General features: G+C 43.7%; 1 protein-coding gene across 11 annotated transcripts in view; it reads left to right on the top strand.

Annotated features, from left to right (window-relative positions):
- Nucleotides 1-12,844, top strand: part of ST7 (suppression of tumorigenicity 7) — a 239,917-nt gene that overhangs the window by 210,174 nt on the left and 16,899 nt on the right. For all 11 annotated transcript variants that reach the window (XM_005877698.2, XM_014548931.1, XM_005877693.2 and 8 more), the window contains one exon: nucleotides 6,178-6,328. In XM_005877698.2, coding sequence (XP_005877760.1) covers nucleotides 6,178-6,328 — 151 coding nt within the window. The remainder of the gene's footprint in view (nucleotides 1-6,177; nucleotides 6,329-12,844) is intronic.

Genomic DNA, 12,844 nt, shown 5'->3' with positions numbered 1-12,844 from the left:
TCCTATCTAATAATAGACAAAGATGGTAATTGACCGTACCTTCGCTACGCCCCCCATTGGCTAATCAGCGTGATATGCAAATTAGCCACCAACAAAGATGGCAGCTAATTTGCATACTGCAGGCAGGGTGGGACAGCACGAGCCACCATCCAGGCCCGTGTGCAGCCCTGGACCGCCTAAGCCCCGCCCCCAGCCGGGACCCCTGTGTGCCTCCTAAGCCTCGCTGCCAGCCGGGACCCCATGGTGATCCGAGAGCAGGAAAGTGCCGCCCATAGGTGGCACCTAGCAGGGCCTGCCCCCGGGTCGCCGTGGCGATCTAGCGGTGAGCAGGAAAGTGCGTCCTCTAGGCAGCACCCAGGTGGGCCTGCTCCTGGGTCACCATGGCGACCCCAGAGCAGGAAAATGCGGCCTGCAGGCAGCACCCAGGAGGGCCTGCCCCCAGGTCTCCATGGCGATCTGGAGATCCATGAGCAGAAAAGTGTGGCCTACAGGCAGCACCCCACCCTGGCCACAGCTCAAGGGAGAGTACAACACGCAGTGGAGGCCAGGAGCCTGAGAGATCAACACAGAGGGGCGCCTGCTCCAAGCCTCCACGGTGTGGCTGGGGGCAGGCCCCCAGCAGACACACACGCACACACACACACACACACACACACACGGAGCGACTGCTCTGAGCCTCCTACACAGCGGGGACACATACACACACACACACACACACACACACACACACACACACACACACACACGGAACGCCTGCTCCGAGCCTCTGCTGCCAGACTGTGGACGTCAGTAGGACATCCACTGAGGGCTCCCGGACTGTGAGAGGGGCAGGCTGGGCTGAGGGAACCCCCACCCCCCAGTGCACAAATTTCTTGCATCAGGCCTCTAGTGTTAAATAAAAGTGGTGAAAGTGGACATCCCTGTCTTGTTTCTGTTCTTAGGGGAAATGGTTTTAGTTTTTGCCCATTGAGTATGATGTTGGCTGTAGCTTTGTCATACATGGCCTTTATTATGTTGAGGCATGATCCTCTATTCCCACTTTGCTGAGAGTGTTTATAAAAAATGGGGTTAGATTTTTTTGAGTGCCTTTTCTGCGTCGTCTAATTGATAGAATCATGTGATTTTTGTCTTTCACTTCGTTTATGTGATGTATCGCAGGTATTGATTTGCAAATATTGTGCCTGCCTTACAAACCTGGAATAAATCCAGCTTGGTCATGGTGTGTGGTCTCTTTACTATATTGCAGAATCTGATTTGCTAATATTTTGTTGAGGATTCTATCAACTATGTCCATCAGGGATATTGGCCTATAATTTTCTTTGTAGTGTCCTTATCTGGTTTTGGAATTAGGATAATGCTGGCTTCATAAAAAGAGCTTGGAAGTGTTCCTTCCTCGGGTTTTTTGGAATAGCTTGAGGAGGATAGGTGTTAGTTGTTCTTTGAAGGTTCAAGAAACCAACTCTGTGAAGCCATCTGGACCAGAGCTTTTGTTTGCTGGAAGTTTTTTTTATTAATCCTTCTATGTTACCAGTTGTTATAGGCTTATTCAGGTTTTCTGATTCTTCCTGATTCAGTTTTTGAAGATTGTATTTTCTTAGGAATTTGTCCATTTCATCCACATTGTCCAGCTTGTTGGCATATAATTGTTCATAGTATTTTCTTAGAATCCTTTGTATTTCTGTGGTGTCAGTTGTTACTTCACCACTTTCATTTCTGATTTTATTTATTTTGGGTCCTCTCTCTTTGGTTTTTGATGAGTCTTGCTAAAGGTTCATCAATCTTGTTTACTTTTCAAAGAATCAGCTCTTAGTTTCATTGATTTTTTTGTATTGTTTTAGCCTCTGTGTCATTTATTTCTGCTGTAATCTTTATTATTTTTTTCCTTCTTCTTACTCTAGGCTTTTGTTATTCTTCTCTCTCTAATTCTTTAAGTTGCAGGATGAAATAGTTTATTATTAATTTTTCTTGTTTTTTGAGGTAGGCCTGTAAAGCTATGAACTTCCCTCTCAAGACTGCTTTTCCTGTGTCCGAGATTTGGGGTTGTTGTGTGTTCATTTTCATTTGTTTCCAGGAAGTGTTTTTTATTTATTTCCTAATCTCAGTAACCCATTCATTGTTTAATAACATGCTATTTAACCTCTTTGTGTTTGAATGTTTTTAAATATTTTTACTGTAGTTAGTTAGTTTCTAATTTCATTCCATTGTGATCTGAGAAGATGCTTGATATGATTTCAGTCTTCTTGAACCTGTAGAGATTTGTTTTGTGTGCTAACATGTGGTCTATCTTTGAGAATGACCTATGTGAACTTGAGAAGAATGTATATTCTGCAGCTTTGGTGTGAAATGTTCTATAAATGTCAATTAAATCCATCTGATCCAGTGTGTCATTTAGAGTGTCTGTTTCCTTATTAACTTTTTGTCTGAAAGATCTATCCAGCAAAGTCAGCGGGGTGTTAAAGTCCCCTACTATGACTGTATTGCTGTGGATCTCTCCCTTAAAATCCTTTAGAATTTTTTTAAAAATATATTTTATTGATTTTTTTATAGAGAGGGAGAGAGATAGAGAGTTAGAAACATCAGTGAGAGAGAAACATCGATCAGCTGCCTCTTGCACACCTCCCACTGGGGATGTGCCTGCAATTAAGGTACATGCCCTTGACCGGAATCGAACCTGGGACCTTTCAGTTCGCAGGCCGATGCTCTATCCACTGAACCAAACCGGTTAGGGCTAGAAGTTTATATATATATATCTGTATCTAGGTGCTCCTAAATTGGGTGCATATATGTTTTACAGGGTTATAGTCTCTTGTTGGATCGATCCCTTTAGTATTATGTAGTGACCTTTATTGTCTCTTGTGATGGCTTTCATTTTGAAGTCTATTTTGTCAGATATGACTATTGCTACTCTAGCTTATCTTTTTGTTTCCATTTGCATGGAAAAATTTTTCCAACCCTTTCCTCTCATCCTGTTTTAGTCTTTTGTTCTGAGGTGGGTCTTTTGTAGACAGCATATAGTTGGGTCATGTTTTTGTATCCATTCAGTCATCCTATATCTTTTGATTGGAGCATTTAATCCATTTACTTTTAAGGTAATTATTGATATTTATGTATTACCATTTAAATTCTTTATGTTTGTCTCTCTATTTCTTCTTCTCATTGTAGTAGTTCTTTTAGCATTTCTTGCAATGCTGGTTTGGTCGTGATAAACTCCTTTAATCTTTGGTGATAAACTTGTTTAGTCTTTTTATGTTTGGGAAGCTCTTTATTTCACCATCTATTTAAACGATAGCCTTGCTGGATATAGTAATCTTGGTTTCAGATCCTTGCTTTCCATTACCTTGACCACTTCATGCAATTCCCTTCTGGCTTGTAAAATTTCTGATGAGAAATCAGCTGACAGCCTTATGGGTACTCCTTTGTAGGTAACAAATTGTTTTTCTCTTGTTGCCTTTAAGATTCTCTCTTTTCTTTAATTTTTGGCATTTTAATTATGATGTGTCTAAGCATGGGCCTCTTCAGATTCTTCTTTCTTGGTACTCTTTGTGCCTCCTGACCTTATGTGACTTTTTCCTTCACCAGGTTAGGGAACTTTTCTGCTATTATTTCTTCAAAGACATTCTCTCTCCCTTGCTCACTTTCTTTTCCTCAAGCATTCCTATGATGTGAATGTTATGTTTTATGCAGTCCCACAGCTCCCTTAAGCTGCCTCCTGTTTTTTAATTGTTTTTTCTTTTTGGTTCTCTGATTGACTGATTTTTTATAACCTGTCTGCCTAATTCACTGATCCGATCCTCAGCTTCTCCTTATCTGCCTGTATTCCTTCAACTGCGTTCTATATTAGTGCTGTGTCATTCTTCATAGTTACTATATCTTTTCAAATGCTATTGAGCATCTTTGCCATTATTATTCCGAACTCTATGTCTGACAAATTTCTTATCTCCATTTCATTTAGCTCTTCTTCTGGATAATTCTCTTGTTCTTTCATTTGGGGCTTTCTTTTCTTTCTTTTTTGTCACCCCATTTTGGCTGCCTCTTTGGGTTTGTGTCTGTGTGTTAGGTAGATCTGCTAATACTACCAATCTCTAGTGCTGGACAATGTTAGATGCTGTTTGTGACTGGCCCTGAGTACCCTGATTAGAGCTATCAGCAATCCACAGCTTGTAGCTCTCTGTGCTGAGGCTGGGTGTCTTTGGGAAGGACCAAGATGTGCACTGGGGTCTGCTTTTCCTAGACGTGGCCCCAGAAGGAAATAAGGCAAACTCAAAGCCTCCAGAGACCCACTCTGCCTGCAATCTGATTGTATTCAGGCTTGATTAGCCTCAGAGTATGGGTCACAGGGTGGGGCTACTTGTGCTGGGCTTAGAGCTGCCCAAGAGAGGCTAAGCTGTAAACCAAGGCCAGATGCTGCTAGAATCATGTCTGGGACCACTTAGCAAGAGGTATGGTGTACACAAAGGCCAGATGCTGCTTATTTGTGTGATTTTAGGGAAGTCTGAAGCATAAGGCAATAAAGGACAGTTGTATGGAAGCGCCTCTGAAAACAGCTTGGATGGGCCCACAGTTGCTTGGGGCTCAGTCTGAGGGACTCAACCATGGTGGGATGAATATTGTGAGCCAGATTGATGGAGACTCAGATATGGCACCTGCCTGTTAGCTCTTTGCTCTGGTGGGTACTGGGGAGAAACTTAGCAAAGGAACAATGGCTTCTGCCTGCACTTTTCTCTGGCAGAAAGCTGCACTGCCTCCACCCAGCTCTTGCCCTGTTGCCAGACAATCCAGTTTCTCCCCATATGTCCCTGGTTCCTTTCAAGGTGCTGCCCTGGTGCTGGAGCTTTGAGGGAGTGAGTTCGAGTAATCTGTGCACAGGCCCTTTAAGAGGGACTGCCTGGGACTCCAGCAGCCCTTTATCTCTCTCAGCCTCGATCCCCGCTGGTTTTTACAGCCAGAAGTTATGGGGCCTTCTCTTCCTGGCACTTGAACCTGGGCTGGGAGGCCTGGTGTAGGCCTGGGACCCCTCACTCCTCAGGGGGCCCTCCACAGCCAAGATATCCCTCCTAATTCTTACCTGCCACACAATGGGTGTAGCACCAGCTCATTCCATATCTCCGCCCCTCCTACCAGTCTCAGTGTGGCTTCTTCTTTAAATCCCTTGTTGAAGGGCTTCCATTCAGCTAGATTTTAGGTGTTTCTGAATGATGGTTGTTCTGTGGTTTAGTTGTAATTTTTGTTAATCTCCACTTTAAAGGCAATGATAGGTTCATGTGATGGTGGTTGGTGGTGGTTGTGTATGTGTATGTGTGTTGGGAACAAATGGGGAAGGGAGCTAATGAGTAATAAATGGAAGGCCAGGCAGCAGGAAGAAGTTACTGTTTTCAAATATAAAATAGCATCCTAAATTTGTTTCCCTTTCTGTCCTAAACACAAAAAACTACAAATGGGCAATTAGTGTTTTTTGAGCCTCCAGGAAGAATATTCATTCTTGCCCTGTACCCACCTCCTTTGTAGAAGATAGGAGTGAAGAGGTGTAAGCTGAGAACCCTCCAGTCTTTGGGAAAGGACCTAAAAGAACATTGTACTTTGGGGTCTACTAGTATACTGCTCCCCTGCCTTGAGTCTTCCTATGCTCTGGCTGCTACCCCTCTTCCCTCCAGCATCTGAGCAGTGATGGATGGCGCTTTTCACAGGACTGGGTCCTTCTCCTTGATAAATTAGTATAGAAAAAGTAATGGGCAGTGCTAGTCAATCTTAAATCTCTCTAGCTCAGCTGGTTTAGTTATATAGTTTCTTAACCTTCATGTGTCCATTTTATATATTTTCATTCTGGTGCACATCCCTCCATCATCATTTTTTGGTAAAAAATTATACTAGTATACCAAATTATTGCATCTTCTAAATTTTCCTTTTTGTTGTTTGTCTATATTTATTTGTTTGTTTACAGTATCAGAGCCTTAAAGCCTCTGATCTTCACTGTGGTAAACTAGTACAAGGCTAATTACCTATCATCAAACTTTGGATTGCTGGATGTTTTAGTTGTTGCCTTCAAATGTAGTAATGGGGTTGCAGGTTTGATGAAATGCTTATGAGTGGTGGCTTTAGGAAAATCAAGCTTTCTGTTTTCAGTATTGATTTCCAAATGACTGTGTATTAATGCATCTGTCTCCTGCTTTTTTATTTCAGTACCTACTAGAAATGAAAAGCTTAATTCTACCCCCAGAACATATCCTGAAGAGAGGGGACAGTGAAGCAATAGCATATGCGTTCTTTCACCTGGCACACTGGAAGAGGGTGGAAGGGGCTTTGAATCTTTTGCATTGTACGTGGGAAGGCAGTAAGTAATTTTCTTTTTTTGAAACATTTTTTAAGAGCATGAAAAGATGCTAAAACTGTTTTTACCCTGATTGTCCATGATGAATAATGATTTGCACATCAATAGCTGTACCTCTTTGTGATATTCATCACTGTGAGATGGTTAATTACTCAGGCTCTCCATTTCCTTGGTGGTGGTGGGTGTTACTATGGTGGTGCCATCTCAGCAGCTCAAAAAGGCAAGTTTCTACAGCATATGCGATGAGTCTGGATGCTCCAACATAGGAGCATCCTACCAGCGGAAAACCCTCTTTGGAGACTTGGACAACCCCATGCCATTGTGGGAATCTTTGGCCTGGTGTTAGGTCTTGTGCTGGGCTCTTATTACCACTTCTCAGTGGACTTTCTGGATGGGTTAGCTAATGAGCCACAGTTCTCCTTTACTAGAGTCAGGTGGCCAAACACAAATGAGCAGTAGTTCTGCTTCAGAACAAGAGCAATGGCCATTGGACCCTGGTGTTCGGTGGCAGATTATGTTAGACTAGAGGCCCGGTGCACGGATTCGTGCACCAGTGGAGTCCCTTGACCTTTCCTGTGGGGATCAATCCGAAATCGGCTCTTCAACATCCCCCAAGGGATCCCAGATTGCAAGAGGGCCAAAGGACCCCACCAGTGCACGATCCGAGCTGGGGAGGAACTGCAGGAGGGCTCCAGGGTGTGTCCAGCCCATCTCGCCCAGTCCTGATGGGCCAGATCCCAGCAGCAAGCTAACCTACCAGTTGTAGCATCTGCCCCCTGGTGGTCAGTGTGCATCATAGCAACTGGTTGAACAGTTGAACAAGTTGAACGGTCAGACACTTAGCATATTAGGCTTTTATTATATAGGATGGCTGTGATTAGATCCCATCATTCTGTGTAAGAAGAGGCTCTGATGTGGGTGAGATGTGCCCCTGCCCTGGAGAAGTTCTTGTCTAATTCGGTTTAGTAACCAGTAGCAGCTGCCCAGTGGTTCTTCAGAAGGGAGAAGTCTTTGGGGTGGAGTGGTCATGTGTAACCTTATGGATCATGTGAGATTGAACCAAGCCTTGAAGAATTGGGCCAGCAAGGACACTGGGAGAATGTAAATTAAAGGGAAAAACCCAAGACTGTGGATTATTGGACATATGTGTTTTGACACTCTGTTATCACTAATTTAAGCAAAACAAGTTTGGCATGTAGAATGAGGTTTTTTCCTCCTTTCCTGGGGAAACAAAACAAATATTAGAGTCTTCTGTTAATTTTTTCGTAGTTCCTCCCTACTCTTATCAGCTTTATTAAACTTTAATGTCTCTTTAATCCCTTTAACTCTGTTTGTCTTAGCTGCTTCCATTTTTATTTTTATAATCTGCTCTTCCCTCTTCCTGTCCTTCCCTAACCTAGTAGGAATCTAAATTAGAGCAGGAAGAGGGCAGCAGTGGGAGCAGCCAAATGGGATGGAGTAAAAGTGAGTTTATAGAAATGGATGGGACTCAAGTTGATTGAAAGTTTTTTGTTTAGTTGTTTTGAAAATATTTCTTTAGAGAATTAGTAGTTGGTCTACATAGATAATTTATCATTTATAACATGAGGGATGCTGATTTGATTGATGCTTCTACCCCCATCCACTCTGTAAGTGCATTAACATATTCCAGGTGTCCTGGTGCTGGTATTTGGATGTGTTAGGACAGCACACTCTACTCAGGCATGTGTGGGCACATGTACAGTCCCCCTTGGCTTTGGTCATTGTTGCATTTAAGATGTTCTACCCAAATAAGACAAAAGGAATTTCTATTTACACACATACACACACACACACACACCAAAAAACAAACAAACAGAAAAATCCCAGCAAGATTGAACATGAGAAGCCTCAACATAGTTGTGGATAAATTAAATGCACAGATTGACTTGCCAAACAAGAACATATTCCTACATTGGCATTTTGGAAACATAGTAATAGAAGCTTATCAATTGGATCCAATTGAAAAAAAGTTGTCAGTTCTATAGAAAAGATCAAAAAGGGTGCACAGGGGCAAGAAGTGAGAGAGATGCTGTTAGGAATGGCATAACTCAAAGAAATTCTATGAGAACTAACTGGAAATTCTGTTTGGAAATTAGTTACCCATATTATCATTTAACAATGGACAGATGCTTTAAATCAACAGAAAGGACAATGAGATTTCAAGAAATGTGATGTGACATAGTGAGTTCCAAAATCAAACAAGGGAATGTAATTATTAGCGTTAAAAAAAGATGAATTTTTATACGTAAAACAGTATGGCAAGGCAATGAGAGACCTATAGGAAAGGGAAATTCTGCTCCTGGTTCTTACCGACCAATAGGAACCACTCCAGGGAAATTACACTGCATTTAAGTTTTCCAAAAGAGACCCGTGAGAGTGCTACTAGCTACCAAATGCCTGTGGAGCACCAAGACCTTGAAGAGTGTTTGTAGAACTGGGTAATTCTACAGAGGGTTTGCAATTCCATCATGTCATGCATTCTTTCTGGTAAAGTTCTGAGTCAGGCAGGGCAGAGTTGTCCATCTTGGTTGCTCAAGAGAGGAACAACCCTAGCCAGTTTGGCTCAGTGGATAGCGTTGGCCTGTGGAATGAAGGGTCCCAGGTTCAATTCCAGTCAAAGGCATGTATTTCGGTTGCAGGCTCAATCCCCAGCCCTGCTTGGGGCGCATGCGGGAGGCAACCAATTGCTGTGTCTCTCTCATGTCAAATGTTTCTCTCTCTCCTCTCCTTTCCACTCTTTATTAAAAAAAATCAGTGGAAAATATTCCTTGGTGAGGATTAACAAAAACAAAAAAATAAATAAGAGAGAGGAACAGAGCCCTAACCAGTTTGGCTCAGTGGATAGAGCGTCGGCCTGCGGACTCAAGGGTCCCAGGTTCGATTCCGGCCAAGGGCATGTACCTTGATTGCGGGCACATACCCAGTAGGGGGTGTGCAGGAGGCAGCTGATCGATGTTTCTTTCTCATCGATGTTTCTAACTCTCTATCCCTCTCCCTTCCTCTCTGTGAAAAATCAATAAAATATATTTTTTTTTTAAAAAAAAAAGAGAGAGAGGAACAGATAAATTAAGTAGAATGACTTGTTGAATGTCATGCAGCCATTGTTGGTGGAGCCATGATATAAACCTAAGTTCACTTTACCTTCACTCCTCTTTTCTATGATATCAGCTAGTTAGGCCTTTCCTACATAGAAAAAGGATAAGAGGACCAGTTATCTTTGAAACATTTGCTTAAGTCCTCAACTTCTACATCACTACTTAAAGGCTGTATACTTACTCCCTTCCTAGTGTTTATAAAGTTAATCATTTTATATAAAACCAAATTTTTTGTTGTTGAATACTGACTTAAATATTTTAAATGTAGAATGAGCCCATTTTTATTAAAAAAATAAAGAAATCCAATTGTAAACAAAGGAAAGAGACTGGAAATTAATACATCTTTAAATAAATTTTAAGTGTTTTTCCCTTCATATTTGTATTTTTCAAATTTTATTCAAGGATATATATTTTCTACAAGCATAAATATGTATATACTAGTGGCCTGGTGCATGAAATTCGTACATGAAGGGGGGGCGTCCCTCAGCCCAGCCTGCACCCTCTCTAATCGGGGACCCTTTGGGTGATGTCCAACTGCCGGTTTAGGCCCGAACACTGTGGGATCAGGCCTAAACTGGCAGTCGGACATCCCTCTCACAATCTGGGACCGCTGGCTCCTAACCGCTCACCTGCCTGCCTGCCTGATTGCCTCTAACCCCTCTGCCTGCCTGCCTGATCACCCCTAACTGCCCTCCCCTGCCGGCCTGATCTTGCCCCCAACTGCTCTCCCGTGCCAGCATGATCTCAGCCCCCAAAACAAACATCAGGCCTAAACTGGCAGTCGGACATCCCTCTCACAATCTGGGACCGCTGGCTCCTAACCGCTCACCTGCCTGCCTGCCTGATTGCCTCTAACCCCTCTGCCTGCCTGCCTGATCACCCCTAACTGCCCTCCCCTGCCGGCCTGATCTTGCCCCCAACTGCTCTCCCGTGCCAGCATGATCTCAGCCCCCAAAACAAACAAACAAACAAACAAACAAACACTTCACTCAGATTTTCTTCTGTTTGGTCATTTTCTATGCCAGTCAGCATCAAAAGCTCCGCCTTCTAGGCAGCCATTGGCTCCTCACACTTCACGCCTTGGTTCTGATGATTGGTCGTTTTCTATGCCAGTCAGCATCAAAAGCTCCGCCTCCTAGGCAGCCATTGGCTCCTCACAGTTGGCCCAGATTTGGTTCTGATTGGTCAGTTTCTATGCCAGTCAGCGTCAAAAGCTCTGCCTCCTAGGCAGCCATTGGTTCTTCACACTTCACCCAGATTTGGTTCTGATTGGTCAGTTTCTATGACAGTCAGCGTCTCTGGGCCTATCAGCAGGTCATGATCAGAAGGACGGGGCTGATCAGCAGCCCAGTGGAGGCCTGGAGAGAAATGGAGGCACAGCTGCTGGTCAGACTGGGAGAGAAATAGAGAGGCAAGTGCTGATCAAAAGCTGCCACAGAGGCAATGGATCAGTCCCTGCTTCTCTCTTCAGGCCTCTCTCTGGCCCTGATTCACAGTCCCCTCAGCAGTCAGTGCTAGGGCACCATGCTTGCAGCGGAAGCAGTCAGTGCTGGGTTGCCGTGGCAACCCAGCGCAGACTGCAGGACTGACTTCCGGTTGGTCAAGCCTCAGTAATTACTGGCCGTTATGACCCAGGGTTTTTATATATTAGGATATGTGTGTATATACATATATATGTTAATTTTAAAAAATAATCTTTCATTACAAGCACTTTGGTCTTTTTTACAAACAAAGCTATAAATCAGTCATGCAATTTAGATGAAAGAATACCATTCCAACTCCACACAATTGTGTGCAATCCTTTGCCATTACTTCTAGATCAGTGTTCAAAGTTAAATGGAAGCATCAGAGCTCTGGGTTTTGTTTTATTTTATTTTTTAGTGAGGTGTAATTGACATATAAGGTATTAGTTTCAGGTATACAATGCGATGATTTGATAATCTATACTAATAAAAGGGTAATATGCTAATTAGGGCAGACGTCTTTCGGACATCCTTCTGGACAAAGCCTTAGCAGCTGCCCGAGGCTCAGGCAAGCCGTGGATGGTGGCTACTGCTGCCCAGGGCCAGCCCGAGGCTCAGGCAAGCCACGTCTGGCTGCGAGACCCGAGGCTCAGGCAGCCATGGTGGCCACCAGTGGCAGCAGCAGCGGGGTGATGGGGGCGGTGCCTTCACCTGATCAGCCAGGTTGCCTCCATCAGAGGGAGGCCAGACTGCGGCTTAGGCTGGGGGCCAAGGCAGAGGCAGTTAGGGGCGATCAGGCAGGCAGGCAGAGTGGTTAGGGCTGATCAGGCAGGCAGGCAGAGCGGGTAGGGGGGATCAGGCAGGCAGGCAGTTGAGCGGTTAGGATCCAGCGGTCCCAGATTGCGAGAGGGATGTCCGTCTGCCAGTTTAGGCCTGATCCCTGACTGCCTGGGATTGGAGAGGGTGCAGGCCAGGCTGAGGGACCCCCCCCTTCCTGTGCATGAATTTGGTGCACCAGGCCTCTAGTTTGTATATATTTAAGATCTACTCTCTTAGCAGCTTTCAAATATGCAATACAGTGTTATTGACTATAGTCACCATTGTACATTGCATCCCTGTCACTTATTTATTTTATAACTGGATGTTTTTACCTTTTGACCTCCTTCACCCGTTTCACTCCCAACCTCCTATGGTAACCACCAAACTGTTCTCTGTATTTAGGATGAGCTCTGGATTTTAAATCAGAGGACTTGGATCAGAATTCTGACTTGTCTGCTTACAGTGGTATTTACTTAATTTACCCAATTTTTGAGCACTGTGAAGCACTCCTGATATTGAAAGCCCCCTGCCCCATTGGTGGGCTTCCACGCAGTTGAGCAGAGGATGACTGTAGCACCTGAGCTGCTCCCTCTGGCTTCCCCTGGGCCGTGCCTGAGCGCAGGCCGCTGCACTTCCTCCAGTGCACCACATGGTGGTGCCTTTTGACATCTCCAGCCTCCCAATGTAGGTTTTCTTCTTTAAATCAGGTTTGTCTTCCTTCTGAAAGTTTAGGGCATCCCCCAACTTCCTTTCAGTGTCCCCTTTTCATTAATAGGGAATTCAGGGAGGAAGGTAGCAGCACCTAATTTCACTAGTTTCCATGTTAAAAATGAGTATTTTTTTGGTCAAATTTTAATTTGGAGATTAAAAAAAAATTCTGTCAGAAGTGTTGTTTAGGGGCGGGGATGGAGGTTTATTTTGCTTTCCTCTTTAATGTGTGTTTTTTTTTAAATGCTGGAGCATTAGTCATCTTGTGGGATTAAGTGAGTTTCTCAACAATTAGGCTGAAATAACTCACATTTTTTTTTATAAAACCCCCAAATCCAGCTGATACATGGCAGAGATTGTTTGGGTTTGAAACATATGGTGGTTAAAAAAAAAAAAAAAAGAGTCCTCAAACC

This window comes from Myotis brandtii, unplaced genomic scaffold, assembly GCF_000412655.1.
Source record: "Myotis brandtii unplaced genomic scaffold, ASM41265v1 scaffold529, whole genome shotgun sequence".
NCBI lineage: Eukaryota > Metazoa > Chordata > Mammalia > Chiroptera > Vespertilionidae > Myotis > Myotis brandtii.
The sequence above is the reverse complement of the archived record's forward strand: the minus strand, read 5'-3'. Positions and strand labels throughout refer to the sequence as shown.